This window comes from Trachymyrmex cornetzi, unplaced genomic scaffold (genome assembly GCF_001594075.2).
Source record: "Trachymyrmex cornetzi isolate Tcor2-1 unplaced genomic scaffold, Tcor1.1 scaffold122, whole genome shotgun sequence".
Taxonomy (NCBI): domain Eukaryota; kingdom Metazoa; phylum Arthropoda; class Insecta; order Hymenoptera; family Formicidae; genus Trachymyrmex; species Trachymyrmex cornetzi.
The window spans coordinates 181,170-203,996 of record NW_017295784.1 but is presented as its reverse complement, the minus strand read 5'-3'; the positions used below and the strand labels follow the sequence as shown (position 1 = coordinate 203,996).

The following is a 22,827-nucleotide window of genomic DNA, read 5'->3' as shown; positions in this document are numbered from 1 at the left end:
GTGCGCAATTGGATCGTGGGCAATTGCCATACATTTGTTGTCAACACGGTGCACAGGGGCACGACTACATAATGTAAGCAATTTGGAAGAAATAAGCACAACAGAGAAACCACCAGTGTCGGGGCTGTATAGCTCAGACAAGACGAAAGTCTACCATTTCGGAGGAGACAAGGGGATCGATCTTGAAATGAAGTGAAAATTACAAAAGTGAACGAATTTACTAGAATACTGATCATTTCATTGATCAACACCTAGTAAATTTGCTCACTTTTGTAATTTTGTAATCGACCCTCAGGGCCCCTATTCTTGAAAAGTATCGCATACGAAAAACTAGGAAAATGCTATAATATATGTAACATATACTATAATATTTCCCTAGTTTTTCGTATGCGATACTTTTCCAAGAATAGGGGCCTAGGGGCCTTATTCTTGAAATTATCGCATACAAAAATAGCAATTCCGTATACAATTGATTAATCACAATCGAGAAACTGTCACTTTGTATGCGAAAATTATTCATATGTGCTCAAGAATAGGGTCCCAGGCCTCGGTTCGGAGCGCCCGACGACTTTTGGAAGAAAATAGTTACCCGGATACGGCGGAAAAATGCCATGGGGACATTCCGAGTCGGTATGTGTTGTCAGGCTGGTCGAGTTTATAGGGACTTTGTCCAATATTGCGGTCAGGGTATCGATCATAGGCCTGTTCCTTTTGGCTGAACTTTTGCACCAGTTCATCTTTCTTCCTGGAGAGAAAAGGAAGAAATATGAACTGGTGCAAAAGTTCAGCCAAAAGGAACAGGTCTCATGTAACTTTTGCTCTAGAGCGAAAACGTAAAAAGTGAAAAATTTAATGTATATGTATGCCTGTGTACATATACACATGTCATACAAAAAATTTTTACTTTTCACATTTTCATTCTAGGAAAAAAGATATATAATCGATACCCAGGATATATTATACATCCGGGACGGATGTAATGTCAGGCTAGCCGACTTGTAAGAAATTTAGAGGAAATAGGCACAACAGAGAAGCTATTAGCGTCAGGGCTGTGGCTCAGTGGCAGGACGGAAGTCTACCATTTCGAAGGAGACCCCTTGGCTCGAATTTTGGAGCGCCCTGATATTTTTCTCGTGTTGTCACTTAAATTTCTTACAATAGTTTCTATCCGGACGAGACAAAGGGCATAATTAGGATCGAACTTCACAGATAAGTTCGTTCAATCTATCAATTATTTGTATGCGGGAAACTGAAAAAAATCATTGAAAAAAGAAACAAGAAAAAATCATGCTGTTTTATCTTTTCCTAATTTTAATTTTTAGGAAAAAAAATTAGAATTAGAAATAACCAATGGTAGAATAACTGACGTCATTATCCAAGCCGAATCAGTTTACAAAAAAAATTCGCCATGGTAAAAACGCTGATTGATAGAAATGGACATGCCGCACTACGTAGTACTACACTGAAAGAAAAGATTGGTTGCTGCAACAAATTAGATGGTTAAATATGACATAGCATTTTTTATTGGCTGCAGCAACCAATTTTTGGTTGCGTTAGCCAATCGAAATCCTGTACTGAAATCGCGGATAGGCTAACACAACTAACAATTTGCTGCAGCAACCAAAAATTGGCTATTGCAACCAATTACAAATGCTATCCCATATTTTACCATCTAATTCGTTGCAGCAGCCAATCTTTTCTTTCAGCGTACGGGTTGCTAGCTCGCTAGTTACGCTCCTAAGCGTAGAGTAGTAACTGTCAATGGACGATTACTCGGCCAATCGCAGGCGTGCCGCGAGTGTGACCCGACAACCGACAACGTCGCCCACTGGGTCGCCAACACTGAACTCGACAGTCGTGGCTCGGCTGTTCTTTCGTACTCGGTTAGCGGATTTGTGTCTGACAGTGTGGCCGATCGGACTGCCGTGTGATTGTCACGAGGGCTCATTGGGGGGCCCACAAGAAGACGACCCGTCGACATCGTTTCATATACCGGAATATAAATTTTAATGTAATAAAGCGTATTTAATACCCACGATGACACACTTGATAACGTCGTCAACAACGAGCGTTTCCGGAATAAATGCGACAGCTTTAATCACGACCGAGGCGATTACTACAATGTTACAACAGTGTGCTCGCTTACCACGATAGTACATTACTGCTACAACGGGAAAAGAAGAGAGAAAGAGAAAGTGTGTATGTGTTTGTCGGATTTCTCGTTCTCTCGATGTGGATGCGTCGCATCGTGCACTTTAAACGAGGTACACATACACGCCCGGATTCCAGGAAGCGCTTAGAAGAGGAACATTTCATCGAGCGATGCACGTGTGAAGAAAGAAAGGAAGAGAGAACGCGCTATTGAAAGAACATAAGTGAATTTGTAATTGACCGTACATACGTATTGGCGCGACGTAGAGAAAGCGAGAGAAAGACGACGGACAGACACAGAGAGAGAGAGAGAGAGAGAAAGACACAGAGAGGGTGAGAGAGAGAGAGAAAGAGAAAGAGGGGAAAAAAGAACAGGTTACAAGGCGAGCGGGCGCCATTCGGAAGTAACAGTGTCAAAGCACTGAGGCACCGTTTGCGACTTCTTTAGCGCCGCGCACGGCATCTAGAACGTGCGATGGGACGTGCTAGCGTGCGTGCCGTCGTCAGCGTGCGTCAAGGTGCGTGAAGTGGCGTGAAGTGGCCCCGTGTGGCACGAAAAGTGCGAACGGAGGTCGGAGAGTCCGCAGACGGAGTCGTTTGTCGCTTGGCGCGCGAGCGCTAAACTCGGGGCTCTCAGTCTCGCCTATCGTCTCCGTCCAAGCAACCGAGCCTACGCGGGCGCGCCTTCTCGCTCTCGTGCCTTCGCTTCGTGGCGTGAACGCCGACCGCTGGACTGCTCGATTTTCCGCCTGCTCGCCAGCCAGGAGAGTTTTCACTGCGTCGCGCGCGTATACACTCTGCGTACGTGTGTGCGTGTGCAAAGAGATACATACGCGAGAAACATCAGAGACGGACGCAACCGGCCCATCGTATATACGTGCTGGAGGCGAATCGGATCTGGGGGAGACCGTGGAAAAAAGAATTCACAGATAATGGAGAAACCTGCGTGTATCGTGGACTCGTGATCGGTTGCGAATTTTTCCGTGTTGTATATTTTTACGGGGAAGATAGAGAAGTGGAGAAGGTGGCGGAACGGAAGAAGGAAGAAGAAGAGGAGGAGGAGGCAGAACGAGAGAGAGAGAGAGACAGATTAGGTTAGGTTGAACTCACGTTCCCCCCTCCCATTTCTCCGCTGCGGCACCAGGGCTTCATCTCATTTCGATGTGCATGCCAGTTTCCATTTGACTTGTGTACGCCTAAGGGACGAGGGCATAACGGAGAGAAGACCGAGGAAAGAGTGCGAGGATAGTGCGCGAATGATGGATCTGAGGGAACGTGATAGAAAAATACAAATGCTGATCGCCGATAGAATTTTTGTCACCGAATCGTTCATGGGAATCAATAGCGAATACCTCAAACACAAAGCTGGGATATTACGCTTCATCGACATGTTTCCAGGTTAGCGTGAGATTACACGATTGTTACACACGGCTATCTGGCATTTTGTCGTGCCTTCGTATTCATTCGTGAAATTTGTAGATTGCGAATTCGGTCGGAAGTACTTAGTGCACATTAAAGCTGTTGTACACAAGTCAATGCATAAAGACGTATGCCTAAATCAATCAAGTACGAGAAACGCCAGTTACAATCAAAGTTAGTTGGAATAATACATCTATATGTACTCTCTAAAACTTTTAGAATGAATTGTCACTCCGAAGAGTGAAATCTCACTCTTAAAGGTTGAAAATTGAGTCTTTTTCAAGACTGGTTCAATTTTCACTCCTTAAAGCGAGATTTCACTCTAAAGAAATTTAAAGATATCGTCAAGCTAGTCTACTTTTACGTTAAAAGTCTGTTTCACTAACCTCGGTTAAGTTAATATTTTTAATCGACGATTATATGAGGCTCATTTATGCCTGTTTCTACCAATACAGTTTTTAACTTTAATCTCGGTTCAACTAATTCTTCATCTTTTTCTAGTTTTAAAAATAAGAAAAAGATGAAGAGTAAGTTGAACCGAGATTAAAGTTAATCCACATTGGTAGAAACGGGCATTAGACCCAGTTTCACAACTCATTATTACTCATTATTACTTAAAATAAGTTAAACCTCGGTTACAAGTTAACCTTGAATTATGAAACTGGGTCTAAGACCCGGTTTTTTATTATCTGGTTAACTTGTGATTAGGTTTAACCTGATGTTTTATCCAATGGGCTTCATCTATGATGATATCATGGACGAAGCCCATTGGGTGAAACAAGTTAAGCTTAACCACAAGTTAACCAGATAATGAAAAAACCGGGCTAAATGAGTTTCGTGTAACCGTCGGGTTAACTTAACCGAGATTGGTGAAAGAGATCCTAAATTCGTTCTTTTTAGCTGACTTCTGCCACGGTTCACCTCTTTTCTCTTTTTCTCCAAAGAATTTAGAGAGTATTTAAATAATTTTTATCTTTTATATATATATATATATATACACGCTGATTACTTTGTCTTGTAATACAAACTCAAATAATAATATTCGTGCGTTTAATCTAAATATAGGAAAACCACGAAATCCTGAATACACTTTATTTGGCAAAATATGCAATGGATATCCTACTCTCTAAAACTTTTAGAGCGAATTTTATTCTGAAGAGTGAAATCTCTTAAAGACTGGAAATCGAGCCACTCTTTTTCAAGACTGGCTCAATTTTCACTCTTCAGAGTGAGATTCTATTTCGAAGAAATTTAGAGGCTATCGTCAAGATAATCTACTTTTACATTAAGTTCTTTCTTTTTGGCTGAACTTTTTGCACAGTTCTTTTCTCTTTTTCTCTCCAGAGAAGTTCAGTTAAAAAGAATAGACCTATTCTCGAGAGATTAGATCAGTGCACAACGACTTTAATATTCACTAGTGTACACTAGTGCATGCAACCGAATTCGCTATTACTCGGCACGAACGAAGTCGCATAGTATCGTGTCGCGACAGTTTCGCACGAACGTTTCCATTCTCGAGGGCCCCCCCTCAGATCAAACGAAACGGTCTTTCTCTCGACTTCCACCGACACGACGGAGGTGTCGTCTGATCTTACGTGTCTGGAATTTTTGTTCTCGGAATGTTTACAACTTTTTATATGCACCTCTCAAATATGCAGCCCTTTATTGTTAGTCCGGATCTACAATAGGTGTTTTAAGTCTTAAGTCGTAAGAAACTGACTAGTTACAGCCGAATCCAAGGAAAATAATCGATTATCCATTTCTTATGACCTAAGGCTTAAAAATTTGTTAAAAATGCGGACTTACCCATATAGCACAAAAGCTTACAGAAACCCAGTAATGTTTTTATAAACGTAGATTAAACTTTTTCTTATATCCATTTCTACCACAAGTAGTTTATTTTTAATGTTGGTTCAACTAACTGTTTTTTTTTTCTAGTTCTAGAAAGAGGTAAAGAATAAGTAGAATCGAAATTAAAGTTAATCTACATTGATGGAAACGGAATAAAAGAACAGGTCTATTGCTACAATGTTGTAATATTTCTACAATATTATTCTACAAATGTTGCTACAATTTTGTTGGAATGTGTGTGATATGTGCTGTATGATTAAGATATCTGACTCTTCCCACATTAACTCGAATATATGCTTAAAATCAAGTATAATGAAGTATAATCACCAAGGAATAGTAATATTATGTCGTAGAAGTAGAAGAAAAAGCTTCTCAAGATCGCACTCGTATATCTTAATCGTTTTTACAAAAACGTTAGCATTTTTAGTTGTCATTAACGATAGTTCGAAGATTGTCCAAAGATACGTTATTATAAATGATACGTCCAGAAATACGTTATTACAATCTCTCAATGAAATTTATATGTATCGGTACGCAAGAAGTACGATCTACCACGCGGTGTTAAATGTAAATGTATGTAGCCAGCGGAGTAGACAGAATAAAAAAGACAAGACGGTAGACGACGACGCTGTAGAGACTTGTGCGAGACGGTGTGTTCCCATACGTCTAACGATCATTTCTTTTTCTTCGACCTTTCTTACTCCTTGGATATTCGCGATATAACGCGTCATCGTCGCGTTTTACCGAGTTTCACTAAACTGTTCTGACATTCTTTAAAAAATATCCATAAAATAATAATTGCATGAGATTGTGTTTGTTCATCGCGATGGCATGACTTATCATGCTTATCAGAATCCGTATTTTTTTTATACATTATCGTTAAGTATGAGTCGTACCTAAGAGTTATATATAAATTTATAAGAGTTATACATTACTTTGATATTTTTGCTCTTTTTACTTATATTACTTAAGTAATATTATTTTTGTGTCAATATGTATATAATATGTAAGAAAATATCAATAATTTAAGAGAACATACGTGACACAAAAAGTTTAAAGCGATTCTTTTTTAATTTTCTCAAGATTATTTATCAATGTGAATCTTGATGAAGCGATATATGCAATTCGTTTGTACACTTCATCGGTTTATTTATCTATTTTGTGCATTAATGATTTTTAAAAATAAAATTAACTTTTAATTAAAAAAAATTAAATATACCTATATTTAATTAAAGAATTAGGAATTTGATAGAAAAGTCTAAAAAGAAATATTCAGATCAGTATAAATCGGTGAGTGCAGATGTCGGTAGCAATAAAGTATTCACGATGCCTAATTTTTATATATATACGGAAAAATTGGAATCTTAAATGTGATATATACATCACTTAGCGTAATATTAGTTTTATTTAATTTCTGCTAAGGTTTTTTTTAGCCAAAAATAATTCAATACGAAATTCCAACAATCAATGAATAATATTATTTAGGCTGGGTTGTTCTTTCGTTAAACTTCAGCTCAATATCTTATTCTCTTACTCTTTTATACTCTTATTCTTTTACTCTTTTGTTTATTTAATAAATAAATTACTACAGTAGCTTATCTGAAGGTGAAACACCCGGCCCTTCCTTAGTACAGTAAATTAAAAATAACGCATATATTCCAAAAGATAAAAAACTATGACATGTAAGATTGATATTTAAAAACATTAAAAAACAAATATATTATATAGGTCAGAGATGGGCATGTATTTGAAATACTTTTATTTGAAAAACGGTATTGGTAAGACAATTATATTTTGTATTTTGTGTTTGTTCAGAGTACATGAAAATATTTAGTATTTTATATTTCATGGGAACATATAAAAGTATTTTGTATTTTATATTTTAGTATTAATAACAAAAGATTATGAAAGTATTTTGTATTTTGTATTTTAAATACTAATATTGATAATCAACCTTATTATTTAAATTACAAGATACAAAACGCTTTCAATCTTTCGATTTTAAATACAAAATACGTAATATTTTTATGTGATGCGCTAAAATAAAAAATACAAAATATGCTTGTATTGCAATTAGTGTGTTTTAAATAAAAGTATTAAATACATGCCCAACTCTGTTATAGGTGTACAAATTAATTCTAGGCCTTTTTCAAAATTCAATGTTTATTTTAAAAAAATACTGTTATATTTTAGTCTGGAAAATAATTTCCCTCTGCATCTATACATTTTTGCCACTTATCAGGAAATTGGCGGATATCTTCGCGGAAAAAAGACGGCGGTTTCAATTCAATGAAGTCATCGGTACATTTTTCCACATCTTCTGCTTGGAAGTGAGAATCCGCTAGATGATGCTATAGCGATTGGAATAAATAATCCGACAGGGCTAGATCAGAAGAATATGCCGCATGCGGCAATATTTCCCAACCCAACGCACAGATAAATTTCTTCATCGCTTTCGCTACATGTCGCGTTGTCGTGCAGCAGCATCACTTGCCGTGGCCGGTGTACAGTCTTTCTTGCTCAAATGCATCAGTTGGTCTTGATAACGTTGAGCAGTTATTGTTTCATCCGGTTTTAATAGCTCGTAGTATACACCTTTGTAATCCCATCAAATACACAATACAATTTTGTTAATAGCTCATAGTATATACTTTTATAATCCCATCAAATACACAATACAATTTTTTTTGTATGAGTACTGGGTAATTGCAACCTCTTTCGAGGATTCGCCAGGTCGAACTAATGATTTTCTTCTTTTTCAATTGTCATACAACACCTATTTTCGTCGTCAATCATTAGTTTATAAAGGAAATATTTTCTTTTAAAACGCAAAAGCAATGATCCAGCCGTATCACAGCGTCTCTCTTTAGTGTCTGCACTAAGCATATGCGGAACCCAACGACACGCTTTCTGGATCAGTCCTAGCTTTTATAACCGTACCAAGAAATAGTTTGCTACGTCACTTCAAGAGCTTGTGCGAGTCCTAATTGATTTGACATGAATTTTCATTCAATAGATTCTCTGATTCATTGGTTTTCAAATTTTTTCGGCTGTTCAGAACGAACTTTATCCGACAAATAGAAATTTCTTTTGCGAAATTGTGTAAAACATATGAAACCGCATCTTTTTCGAAGACCGATCATATCAAATTTGTTGCTTTGGCGGCATTTTTTATCATTTCAAACGCGAACAATATACAGCGACGAAGATGCTTTTTCTGAAACATTTCGTTCTGCACAAACTTCACTTATTTTTTTAAGTTAACTGTATAATTGAATGTTAATGTTCTTAGGTTGGTCTTGAATATCCCAAACAGGGTAGAAACTTAACAATTTATATTAATGTTATAGTTGATTTTAAGGGAAGGCCGAGAATTAATTTATACACCTATTATTTCTTTCGAATGATCCTTTTTAAAATATTCTAACATTACACAAGATTGACTCAGTAGTGGAAATAGAACATAATATTTTACCCTAGCATGTGTGTGCGAACGATAATTTGAAATTTTTACAAATATATCTAAAACTATCCCCGATAACATGAATTACTATCGTGTATGTTCATTGTTTTAATTTATATCAAAATATTACGCGACGTAATTATATGAAAAGAATCTTGTTGACCAATTATTTAAGTCTACGCGTTTTAGATTATAATAAGTGGAACACAAAAGAGAATGTGTATTTCTGATTCTAATAAAAAGAAATTAGAGAGAGAGACGTGTCTATTTATATGCCAATATAAGATCAAAACGAATTAAGATATGGAAACCATTGAAAAAAGTAATAATTACGATAAGCGATTAATTGTAGATGATAAATTGCGAAGTTTAAGTACAGTAAATTAATAATTATTTCGTGGAGGAGTTAGTTTTACTTTTTATCACATGAAATGAAATTGATCATTATGCCTTCGAATAATATTTATAATATTTCTATATAAATCTTATCATTGGTTTAAATTTCACTAAACTTTCGATGAAACTTGCATATTCTCATGCATATCCACAAATAAATATATCACTCTTATGATATTACAATATTCATCATTTTATTAGTCTTGTTTAAAAAAATATTTTTAAAAAATAAAAAAAATGAATCTTGATCACCATGATAGCATAATCTGTACATGGACGATAACAATTTTATAATGTCATTGTAAACGTTTTTTTTAACATTATATTGAACAGGGTTGGTGAAAAACATGTTTTAAACAGTTTAAAACATGCTTAATTGATGTTTTTAATATGTTTTAAATATGTTTTTTTTATAGTGCTGTTTAAAGTATATTTGAAGCATTAAAAACGTATTCAAGAAGAAACACAATATGTTTTATTCTTAAAAAAAAACATTAGTCTTTACCAACCCTGATATTGAACATCTCTAAAAAATAGGTAATAGAATTTTGAGATATTCTAAAGTTTTACAGTTTGTTTCAAGATTAAAAATTTTTTATTTAAAATTATGTTCTATTGAATTTTTATATAAATTTTTTGAAAATTAAAAAAAGTCAAACGTTCTTTAGTAGACGTTTTAATTTGTTCAAAAGATAATAGGTAACGATATTTATTGTCGTGTTAATGTAACAGTTTTACATTATCTATAACATTTAATCAGAAATCTACATTCTTACGTGTGCAATATCGCGCAGATAAGAATGTAGATTTCTGATTAAATGTTAGATAATAACGAGAACTGTTATATTGTATATTAACATGATATTAACACAATAATTAATATCGTACAGACGTGACGCTCATGATTATTTTATGTGCAATACAATTAACAATGCTACTAAAAATATTTATAATACATCCAAATATATATATGCAACTATAGCTATGTTAAATTTATGAAAATTTGCTGCATATATTTTCACTGTAATGTGATAAAATTGTGTTATGGATTTCACTATGTTTGTTTTTGTATTGGTATATGTATATATGTATAGTATTAAAGTTGTTAAATTATAGGGATGTTTAACATTATGTCAGTTACATATTTAAAATATTTGTAAATATACCATCAAATGTTCTTTTTTTCTCTGAGTTACGCAAACAACTTACCAATTTTTACGATTAAATTACTTGCATAAAAAGATAAAATATTAGAGCTCTATAAAGCTAGCAGGACCAAATTAGCAGCCGAATCAAATCGGACCTGTCGGAATTTTTAGTACTCATTTTGTACTACTAAATTATACCATTAATGATAATTTTGTACCATGTGCCATTTCGAAAAAAATCGCTGATAGCTTAATATTAAGCTAGCAGGACCAATTCACGATAAAAAGAAAAAATTAAAAATAATATCAGAAATATTAATAGGATTGAATTTGTACTTTTTTTTTGTACTGCCAAAAACAATTCTATATTATATATCATTTCCTTTAAAAAATTCACTTTTTTTCGCGAAACATGTGTCTCATGTTTTTATTTATCTAAAATATGTTAGCAAATTAAAAAAAATAAAATGATGTTTCAAATGTGTCCGGTTTGACATAGAATGCTTCATAGATTGTAAATATATACTAATAAAGTCATTTTAAGGAGGAAATATGTAAAATATTAATTTACTTTCAATGGTATGTACAAATTAATACAAATTCAGTTGTGTTAATTTTTATCCTTGTGTTGTTTTTTTTTTATGGTTTTGCCAGCTTAAATATTAAACTAACAGCGCCACTGTTTTCTTAGAAATGATACATAATATAGAATTGTTTTTGGCAGTACAAAATAGTACAAGTTAGATCCTATCGATTTTTTTTTTTTTTTTATTTTTAATTGGTTCTGCCAGTTTAATATTAAGCTAGTATATAATTAAGCTAGTAGCGCCACGATTTTTTTTAAATGCCATACGGTACAAAATTATCATTAATAGTACAATTTAGTATAAAATGAGTACTAAAAATTCTATTAAGTCCGATTTGATTCTGCTGATTTGGTCCTGCTAGTTTTATAGAGTTAAATATTAGTTAATTTTATATTTTATTTATCTTTTTGTTCAGATAGTTATTACAAAAGTATTGTTGCAATAAAAATGCAATGTACGTGTCGCATATGTATCAGTATGAAAACGTATCTTCAGGATTTAATCACTGCAGTTACGATAACGTAAAAACCCTTATTGACTTTTAAAACTCGGGTGCATCGATATAGGTACAAACAAATAAATCGATAAGGATGCACATACACGATATGTTAAATCGATCCTTTTGAAGCATCGCGTGACCGACCTTGATTTCATCAAGTTCTCGTCGTTCAAAGGCTATTCTTTAGAGCTGCACCTACGCATTTATATGCATATCTCCCCCTCCACCACCCCTGCCTTTCCCAATGTAAAAGCTGTAACCTACAAGTAACTGCAGCGTAATTGACAATCGAGAAATCGTGTTTGATCGGACATGAGACATATCCGTACTATTTCCGACTGTTGAGAATTGTATTGGTATCTATAAAATCGTAATATCTATAAAAGCGAACGTTGATTTTCTATTTTGAAAAATCGCAGTAAGATTTTCCAATTGTAAAACAAATTCATATATATTATTTCTATATTCTTTAATGTTAAACGAATATTAGAAATATATGCAGATTTATTTGATACTTTTTTAAAGAATAATGTGACATATTCAATTACCAATCGTGATATACAAAAAATTATTATTCAATATCACTATTATTTTACCGCTGTTACATTGAAAAAAAATGTGTTAAATTTTAATAAATAATTGTTCGAATAGTATAACATTTATTTATAAAAAATAAATATTTGTTAAATAAAAAATTTAATAAATAAGTCAAATTAATGGTTCTTGTACCAAATAAATATTTGTTTACATGTAGTAAATATTCAACTGGCACTATTCAAACAAATATTTATTAAAATTTATTAAAATTTAGTATATTTTTCTCTCAATGCACACAAACACACTTCCGCCTCTATTTCATATAAAATATATATTTTTTTCTATGGAATATTAACTTTATTCAAATTCAGCAAGTAGAAAATGTAGATTCAATCCGGCTATTTCATTAATCCATCAGCCAGATTAATTGAACAGTATATTGTCGGATACAGATATTTGCTTCATAGCGGCATATAACAAGCCGCTTGATGTGTAAAGATGCCAATAGGGAAGGCGGATGGGCACACAGGAGGGTGCCGGTGCCGTTTGGGATAATATGACAAAGATTGGGAGGCACGAGACGGTAGAGGGCGAGAGTATGGACAGACATAGAAAAGCCAGGTGTTTTGTGGCATAGGACGATCGGGCCCCCCCCCTGCCTGCCTCTACTCCCTCCTTAAGGGACCAACCGTTCGGCTTGGAACGGCTCGATTCATGTCTCCTTTTTCTCTGGCTCTGGTTTATCCATAAATTCTGCTAAGCGCTTTACAATATTTCATCTTATTCAAATCTTTATTTATTGATACATTTTTATTTGTTACAGTAAACACATTGTAATAAAAACACAGTAAACACATAATAAAAGCAAATTTTCGTAAATGTCAATTAAACGAATTACGATCGGAGAAAAAAATTGTACCAACAATTTATAAATAACAGTATTTTGTATTATCATAGAAATCTTAAATGTCAAAATTTTGTTATAAATCAAAATTCTTTTTTTCTAGGATAGAAAATTGTAACTTTATGTTCTTTTTTATACTGATAATCTATCATTGTTATGACTATGTGACAAATTTGAATGAGTCAAAAAGCCTTAAACCTTTCTTCTTTTTTATTCCATTATTATCGAATGTATTCTACGGTACAGCGGACTATGGTTCCTCACTCAACTGCTAGAAAATTCCAATCTTTTGCAGGCTTCCACTCCTTTTGCAAGTATCTGCACGCACCTACCATTTCCTTGGTATTTGTAATAAACGGTTGTTTTCATATTTGTTTTGTTTAACCCTAGTATTCATGGATTCAATGTACCCTATGCGATTTTTTACATTGCTATAACTTTTTATAATATAATTTTAAGACCCAGATTAAATTTAAATATTAAAAAATTTTTTCTAAAGTGGTTATATTTTTTGCGAATTTTTCAAATATCATTTCTTTGAAGCATCGTAATTAGTTGAAAATAAAATAATATTTATTTGATTCATATTTATTTGTCTTTGTCTGACTTCGAGGTATAAATTTCACACGTTTTGAGCTAAAAAATACGTATTCATTCCAGAAATATAATGTGACAAAGTTGTAGGGTTTCACAAACCCTGCTGTGACCGGGAAGGTAACCAAAAATAACAATGACCTACTAGGGTTAAGCTGAGATAATTTAATATACTCAAGTTATAAATTTCGCATGAATTCAATACGTTTATATATATATCAGGTTAATAAGTTTTTATTTTATAACTTACAATAAATGAAGTGCAAGATGTATTCACTTGAAACGTTCCAACTGTATTTGTAATAATGCTTAGATTCAATGAATGGTCAATGAATGTTCTTTCCAACGCTTAGGGATGTTTTACGCTTGTCCTGAGGAAAATTAGCGATGCGGCACGCTTCGTTCATGACAGAACGTTTTTGTATTTTTATATATTGGGAACGCTCAACAATGTCCTGTAGTCGTTTGATAACGCTTGAGTATTTTATAATTGTCTTAAAACAAATTTATATTTTTGACAGCGCGCACAATGATCTTTTTTCTATTTTTTTAATAAATCGATAAATCCGCATCGTCGCATAGTTGATGCTCTGAAAGCTTGAAGTGTAAGAGAATGAGTGCTAACGAGTGCATACGTATATGTGCGTAACATTTTAAAGAATCTACAAAAACCATACTTTCCCCATTGAGGGGGTATCGAACAATAATTCAACAGCAAATCTTAATTAAGAAAGAAAAAAACTAACCTTATTTAAATACAATCATTACAACATATAAAATTATTTTTGTGAATTATTGATTGATACATGAACTGTTATGTATTATCGCTTGATTGGAAGAGGGCATAAAGATCTTGTCGATCTCTTTACTTCGCCGAATTCGGTTTTAATAGTAGCGATTCGAATTATTCCGTCCTCGCCAGCTAAAGCCCATTTCATGCAAGGTAGATTTTTATCCTTTATGAGGGCAATCATACCGACGTGAAATTTTGGTCCATCTTTGGTCCATTTATTACTTCGCGTTTGAAGTTCATTTAAATATTCAAGATGCCATTGTGACCAAAAATCTTGACGTACCTTCGTGATATGCTGCTAAACAGATAATTGGTTTGCCGGAGTAGATAATAAGTCTTTTTCTGGTAAAGAATAGATCTACCAATCAAATAATGAGCGGAAGACAAGACTAATAAGTTATTTGGATCGATTGAAATTGCGGTAACGAATCTAGAATTTAAAATGCCTTTGACTTAAATAACTAACGTGTTTAGGTCCTCAAATGTAAATAGACATTCATCTACGACGCGTTTAAAATGATGTTTTTCAGAATTAAGTAAAACATACATTTCTTTTAATTAATTATTTGTACCTTATACAAAATTTTTTTCGTTGTCCAAATATATTTAACTTGATAGACCTCATCTTGCAATGAAACGCCGCAAAGCAGCAATAAATTCATTAATTGATAAATCGGTCACAACTTCAAGATGTATTGCTTTAATTGTCACACATGAATATGCATACATATACTTTGATTTTTGTTACTAATTTTTTTTCCTTGATATAAAGGGTTCGTAGAAATTGATACCGGTATTAGTAAATGGTACAGTTTCGTATGTATACACGAGATGATGGAAAATTTCCCATCTTATATTCAATTGCGCTAGCGTTAAACCTAAAACGTTTGCATATATGTATGATGTTATGAACTTGATTTTGACCATCGATTAGCCAAAATTTTTGTCTAAGGAAATATAGAGTAGTTTGAATCCCAGAATGAAAATGCATCTCGTGATATACGCTTTCGCGTATAATACGATCACAATGATGTAGTGTCGACTTGGCAGCAGCAAAATCGAATGTTTATACGATAAGGCCATATTCGACTTTTGAAGACGCACTCCGACACATAGCAAACTTGTCGTTTAGAAATGGGCTTAAGTTAGCAATTTTAGACTTAGCTGCAGGATTTTTATTCTTAAGTCTTTTGATTTCGTCAGAGAGAGAAAATTGGTCGGTTTGAATCATCTTTATTACTCGTGTTTCAGCTTCAATAATTTCTTCCGCGCACAAAGGCCCGGAAAATTTATTGGCAGATCGAAAACGTAATATGCAACGATTTTAAGTAATTTGGAATAAGAAGAATACTTTTCAAACACATCAGAATTATTGGAAGCGGTAATAAGACATACGTTCTTTTTTAATTCGGGAATTTCGTTCATTTGAATGAATTCAAAAAACCATTCTCCTTTAACTTTAAGGCACCATGGAGGGCCTGAAAACCTAACCATGTTTGTATCAATAAGGTTTTGAATTTCCGTAACCCGATTTGCAACGAAAGCATTAAGCAGATGAGGCGGCGTTTTTAGCTAGTGTAATACAATGCTAGAATCGCACCAAAAAATTGTTTTATTAGGGAAGATATTTACCCAGAATAGCAGACTGTCAGCAGGTTCGAGCAGAAAATGACGGCAGCATTAGGCTTGTGTTTTGTTAACATCGCCTGTCGATATAATGTGAAGACAAATTGTTGGCAGAAACTGAGCAGATCCTGCCGACTTTACCTGACGCTTGCATGTTCTGTCACGTTTTTTCTAACAGTCTGTCAATAGTATTATGTACATCTAATTCTGTTATTTTGTTGGCTCTAAGCGAAGAATAGTAATAGCCTTTACCCCGGATCTACAATAGGTGTTTTAAGCCTTAAGCCGTAAGAAATTGACCAATTACAGTCGAATCCGAGAAGAATAATCTTGACTGTGATTCTTCCATTTCTTATGGCTTAAGGCTTAAAACCCTATTGAAGATCCGGACTTAAAGGAACATGTGACTTGGCGCAAAGCAAATTGACAATTGTATTCTCAAATTTTCCACAAGAGCTTACGTAGAAACATGCGCCATAACCAATATTACTACACGAAGAGAATTTTCTTTTAAAATTTACCCTGAAAATATGGTGATTGTAGTGCAATACAATATTTTAAAGATTTTTATCATGCATTTTAGTAAAATTGATCAAATTTATTTTATACTTTATTGTAGTTTTATTAATGAATGAGAGAGATTTATATTAAAATTCTTCAAAATACAATGTTGTTCCACAACCGTCATATTTTCAGGGTAAATTCTAAGAAAAAATTATCTCCGTGTATAGCGTCGCAAAAACCGTGCAGTTGAATACCGCAATGGTCCTCTATTAGTAACTTTCAACTATTAGAAATTTGATGTTTAGCAAATTCTAACTATTCCGTGTAAATGCTTTGTGGCATGGATTGATTCATCCCAATTTAAATTACTTCGCCAAACATTTTGCATCATTCTTTTAACATATAGAATTATAGGACCTAACAAACCTAATGGATCAAAAATTTTGGTAATTTCCGATAATATAGTTCACTTTGTTAATTTTTTCGAAATTTTAATGAGTTGCACCGAATAATATATTTTATCGTTTCATGCGCACCATGCAACACCAAGCGCCTTTAAAGAACGATCTTCATTAAAAACGAATTTCGCGTGTAATGCATTAGTCTCGAGATCATTAATAATATTCTCATTATTTGAAGCCCACTGTCTTATGTTGAAACCACTTCGAGAAAGCAGTGCAATTATTTTGTTTCTAATCATACGAGCTTCGTCAATGCTGTTAGCGCCGATTAATAAATCGTCTACATAAAGATGCAAGCTTAAAATTTCAGAAGCTATAGGGCTGTTTTTCGTCATCCGCAAGTTTCTTTAGAATGCGAGTAGCAAGGTAGGCAGAGGATGCAACACCAAAAGTGTATTAAATTGAAAGGTTCTAAACTCGCTATTCTTACGCCAAAAAATGCATTGAAAATATCAGTTGTCATCATGTAAACGCACTTGTAAATACATTTTTTTTTTATATCCGCTGTAAGAACATGTAGTCAAACCGTTTGCAATTTCTTTATCTAATACAGACAAATTCAGTATAGGCTTAAGATGCCGAGAAATTAAAACGCGCTTCACTCCATACGAGCGTTCTAAAACATCTCAGGCGTGAATTAATTTATTCCGTCAATTGCGAAAATTCGCAATTTTATTAGCAGCTTCACCAACCAAGGCTGATTTTAGGTAATGTAACTTGTCGACGTCTGTTAAGTCCGATTGAGAACCTATCATACTGCGAAATGCATTCTTAAAGGAAAGCCAGCTTTCATATTTCCCGTCAAAGGTTGGTAAAGTCGTAACTTAATTCGCCGCTTTTTAATCGGTACCGAAACCTCTGAACTACCTATTCGCACATCAGCGTTGGATCATTATTTTACCATTATTTTACTTTGTTTATTTCTGACGATTTTAAAATGTCTTCAATTTTTGCCACGAGTAAATAAAAACGTTCTTGTATAACAATGAATTCAGATTCATGCGCTTCATTAGGATCTAATATCGTCAGCTCGTCATTGAGATCTTCAAACGCGTGATATAAATCAGTTAAATGAGCTATTCTTAATTTCAACGAAATATTGTCTGATTTACTCTTATCGAGAACATTACTTAAATTAGTAAACTGAGATTTTAGAAAAGAACGTTTTTCTATAATTAATTTAATCCTATCTTACATTACGATGCGTTATAATAAGGACTAGGATATACGCGAAAATGAACGAAGCTAAAATGAGTAGGTGGGTGCTTTCGATTGTATTCCGCCGCTTAGATGTCTGTATTCCGTTGTTTAGAGTTATGTTTACAAATGCGCCACGCCGAAGTTCAATGGGCTGCTCCTTATATCGTGATATCATTCATGGATATCTCCTCTTGAGCAATACTCTTCTCGAATGATTGGTGGGAAGCCACCTCACAGAAGGCACTGTTTTTATTTTGTAACTTACAATAAATGAAATGCAAGATATGTATTCTCTTGAAACGTTCCGATTGTATTTGTAATAATGCTTAGATTCAATGAATGTTCTTAGTGTTAGAACATATTTCATTCAGACTCACTATTCAAGCACTAATAACGTTAAATATTTTAGAATACGAAGTGTCTCTAATATTATAACATTTAGATTCGAAAACAAGGAATATGATATAAAGGACATAAAGCAAATGTGATTTTAAATAATCATTAAATCGCAAGATAATAAGATTATTAATTTTTTATTATAAAATACTGAATTAAGTATTTTTTTTACTTTAAAATTTAATGTGGAAAATTGCAGAACTTTTGGGAAGATAAAACACTGTTTACATTCCCGCTTGGTCCATAGAGAATCAAAAGAATCCTTAGGAAGTTCTCTCTTTAATCTTCCTATCGTCCAATTATTTCAGGCTGATTGTACTGCAGTAATGTCTACTAGCAGATATGCGCTTAACCGACCAAATCTTTCAACAGCTTTTTTGTCTTCTTTTTCGTTTAACTATAAATCTTATTCATTTAGCATCGATTTACCGGTGAACAACTCTTGTTCTTTGCTTTTTTAAGTTTATTTTTTTTAAATTAATTTTTTTAGTTATTAAGTAATTTTCAGCAATTTTATGATATTCGGTATATTCGAATTGTTAATTCATAATATATTTATATAAACGCAGATTTCTCGGATTTATTTATTTACGCTAGTAATGAATTTTGTACTGATGAAAAGACTCAAATCGAGAGTCGAAACGTTTACCTTTAATTTGTTTAATAAATTTTGATTTAATTCACATATGTTGGCTCTTATTGGCATTATGTATTATATATTACTTGGTTTAATTATTTGTCTATAGTTAATTGTTCAAAATAAATTTTTTATTTATAATCGAATCGTTTAAAAGTTTACGGTCTCTTAAATATAGTTCACTAAAGATGAAACTTCAACAACTTTTAAGATACCAAAAATTTATTTGCATCCAAGGAAAAATCACAATTGTACATGATTTTAATTCAAATATATTAATATAGAGATGTAACGATAAAAATAAAAAAGAGTAAATATAATATAAATAAAAATTAACACATCTAATTAACAATTATATATGTAGTTAAGATATGATATATCATAATCTTATTCTTTTATATACATATAATACAACTGCAGTAAAGAAATCGATCTAATTTGTTTGTTTTATGTGTAAAAAAGTTGTACTAAGCATATGTATATTCTGTTAACGTATTATCCAAGAATTACAATTAAATATGAAAAGTCAAAGCAATCGGATCTAAGCACCATCGGGGAGACGCACCTTTTCTCGGGGAATCTTATCGCACGCACGTGTTTCTATCGTGATTCATCCGGACTTTAATTTACGGACGGCGATACGGACTGTGTAAATAATAGATGTACTGTTTTACCTTTGTCATTAGGAGAAGACTATTGAAATGATTTTCTAAGTGTCACACATACGACGCGTTATTCATGATACGAGTGCAAAATCCTACGTCAGGTGTGACGTCAATCGCCGTTCAAATATTCAGTCGCGACTAGTCACTGTGTCGATACTTTTCACTCAATTCCTTTCAAGGTCCGGTACCAGATCGAAAGCGATCGAGAAAGACGTCCCGGCATCAGGTACATTATAAATAAATAAATGCACGATAGACATCCGGTATGTGATTGCAAATACACCATTTATACCGCAATATCTCCGTTATCTCGAGTCCTTGCTCCGTGATGCGAGGCAATTTCTCACGTTTCGAATAAACGAGTGAAAACTACGCGTTTATACATAACGTTACGTTTTTCTTGTGCTAATTCGGACGAAATAGATGATGGTAATAAAGAGGGAAAGAGAGCGACATAAAGCGTATTGTCCTAACGTCCTAACCAGTATAGTGACTTTAAGTACGACCCACGTTCCTTCTAATAATTGGCCATTTCCCTGCCGGTCGTGTCGCCTTCCGAGCTCAAGTTTCTCCTCGTTTCGACCGACTGGTGAAATAATTCTTAACGCGAATCGCGAATCGCCTTGAATTTAGGTTATTTTCTAATTGCATGCTTTTTAGCGCAACGTCCGCTTACGCTTGCAGACTCGCGTGCGCTCCAGCTTCGAGCAACGAACAATTATTTTAACAAATAACGTGCTATTTTTATTTCCACCTCAGAATATTTTCAACTCAGAAGAATTTATCTCAATTTAGAATTTAAAAAACAAAATTTAATGACCAAGCTTAACAACGCGAATAAAGGGTCAATTACAATGAGAACAATTTTCTGGTTAAAAATAGATGAACTAGACAATTTTTATCATATTAATCAGAATTCTGATTATCTCAACTATAATTATAATAAGTTCAACCCGAAATTTTTTTCCTTTTTTAATTAGAATTCTAGTTAATATTATTGTCATCTTCAACACACACACACACACTCTCTCTCTCTCTCTCTCTCTCTTTCTCTCTCTCTCTCTCTCTCTCTCTCTCTCTCTCAATTATATTATTTTAAATTTGATATCAAACGTTGATTGATTTTTTAATAGAGTCGCAATCAGTCATAGCACAATTGTTTGGCTATCTACAAAAGCATAGGACGTCGCACTGTGTCTCATATTATATCCTACATCATCGGATAACGTATTATATCCTACATCATCGGATAAGTCTCAAGATTCTTAGACAGCATATATGCGAGAAATCTTTGGGTGTGCCTAGAGTCACGTATCTTTTGAAAGCTGCAGCTACCGATGGACGGAGGAAGAGAGCTGAGAGAAAGAAAGAGGGGAAGCGGAAATTTTCCGGATAGAGAAGGGTCTCGAATAGCAGTGAGACCGGTCCGCACCAGCTGTGACTCGTCCAAACACGAAAATTTATAAGTTCCGAGAGATATGTCGACGAGGAAACAAGAATGTTCTCCTATTTACTGTGTTTGGGCCAGCAAACTCTCATCAAAGTCCAAGGTCCGGTTTCACCTCTGTAAGATTAACTCGATTACTGTTTATCTTTTTCTAATGTCCATTTACCAATATAGATTAACTTTAATTTAGATTTAATTTATTTTTTCCTTTTTTAATTTTTAGAACTTAGATAAAAAATAAGTTAAACCAAGATTAAAGACAACTACTGGTACAAACGGACATAATTCTTACACTGAGAAAAAAATATAGTTAATTTTAATAAATATTTAATTCAGTACTGCCAACTAAACATTTACTTACAGTAAATAAATATTTGTTCAGTAAAAAAAATGATTATTAAATCAGATTAACATTTCTCGTATCAAATAAATATATCTTTATATTTAATAAATATTTAGTTGGCAGTATTCAACTAAATATTTATTAAAATTGACTATATTTTTTTTCAGTGTAGGATTACAAAAAAAATAAAGAATAGTAAATTATTATTACATTGCACTGGTGGGATCGGACCTTATTCTGAACAAAACACTCGAAATCGATTCCCGTGATAAAATTTGCGCTCAATGGCAAAATGTATCGCAGTTTTCAAAGTACAAGGTTGGAAAGGCGCAGCCAATTTCTGCCAGGTGGCTGATGGATCTATGTCTAACGATATCATCAACAGAAATCATCGGATCGGAAGTGATCCGTAATTGCTATTCGGTTATTATCGTTTTTCACGCTACGTTAATCTCGATCGATCATCTTCCGCGCAAGCCGGAAGAAAACGATCATTATCTTTGATTTCTGCATGATTTTTACAAATGTATGTTTGCGTAGCGAAATTCCCTTCCCCCAAAGAGGAGAAAAGGATTCCCCCAAGATACGGAATATAATTTTGCTCTCGAAGTTTTTTCAACTCTTTCTCTCTCTTTTCTTCTTGCTCAGAGAGGGATAGTAATCGAGACGTCTATCGAGAGGAATAGAGAGGAAGGGTCGTGCCGATCGATGATATAGATAAAAAAGCAACGCGCTCTCGATAATATAATGCTGGACTAGAGCAGGACGTATCTTTTCCACTCGATAGAGCTCGGGGGCACTCATAGGCGGGGCCATGTGTCTAAAGAAGACGGGATCGCACATGTCCACCTCGTCCACCTCGGGTATTCATGTCGGTATTCATGGCGAGCAGCTGCCGAATGCACTTCAACGCCATTACCTGCTTTTCGCAACGCTCGCATCGCGAGGCGATTATGTCCCGATCGGCCCTGGCACGCGCCCACTTCTACCACCCCTTTTACGTATATTATTGATAACATCGTTGTACAATGTGTCACAATCAATTAGATCTCCGCGATATCGTTCTGAGATTTTCGGTCGAAATTGTGTTTGAAAACGACTGTGATGTAGGACTGTAATGGAGTGAAATGCACAATTTCCTTCACGAGACGAGTAGTCCGTGTGTGAAAACGTGATTGCTGATGGTTGAGAAAATTGTTCCTCCTC

The 22,827-nt window shown here is 34.0% G+C and overlaps 1 protein-coding gene across 1 annotated transcript in view; it reads left to right on the top strand.

Annotated features, from left to right (window-relative positions):
* Positions 1-1,843: 1,843 nt before the first annotated feature.
* The window catches only part of LOC108769287 (uncharacterized), a 36,846-nt gene continuing 15,862 nt past the window's right edge, over positions 1,844-22,827 (top strand). Inside the window, exon 1 of the mRNA XM_018520184.1 lies at positions 1,844-3,549. Coding sequence (XP_018375686.1) covers positions 3,408-3,549 — 142 coding nt within the window. The 5' untranslated portion in view covers positions 1,844-3,407. The remainder of the gene's footprint in view (positions 3,550-22,827) is intronic.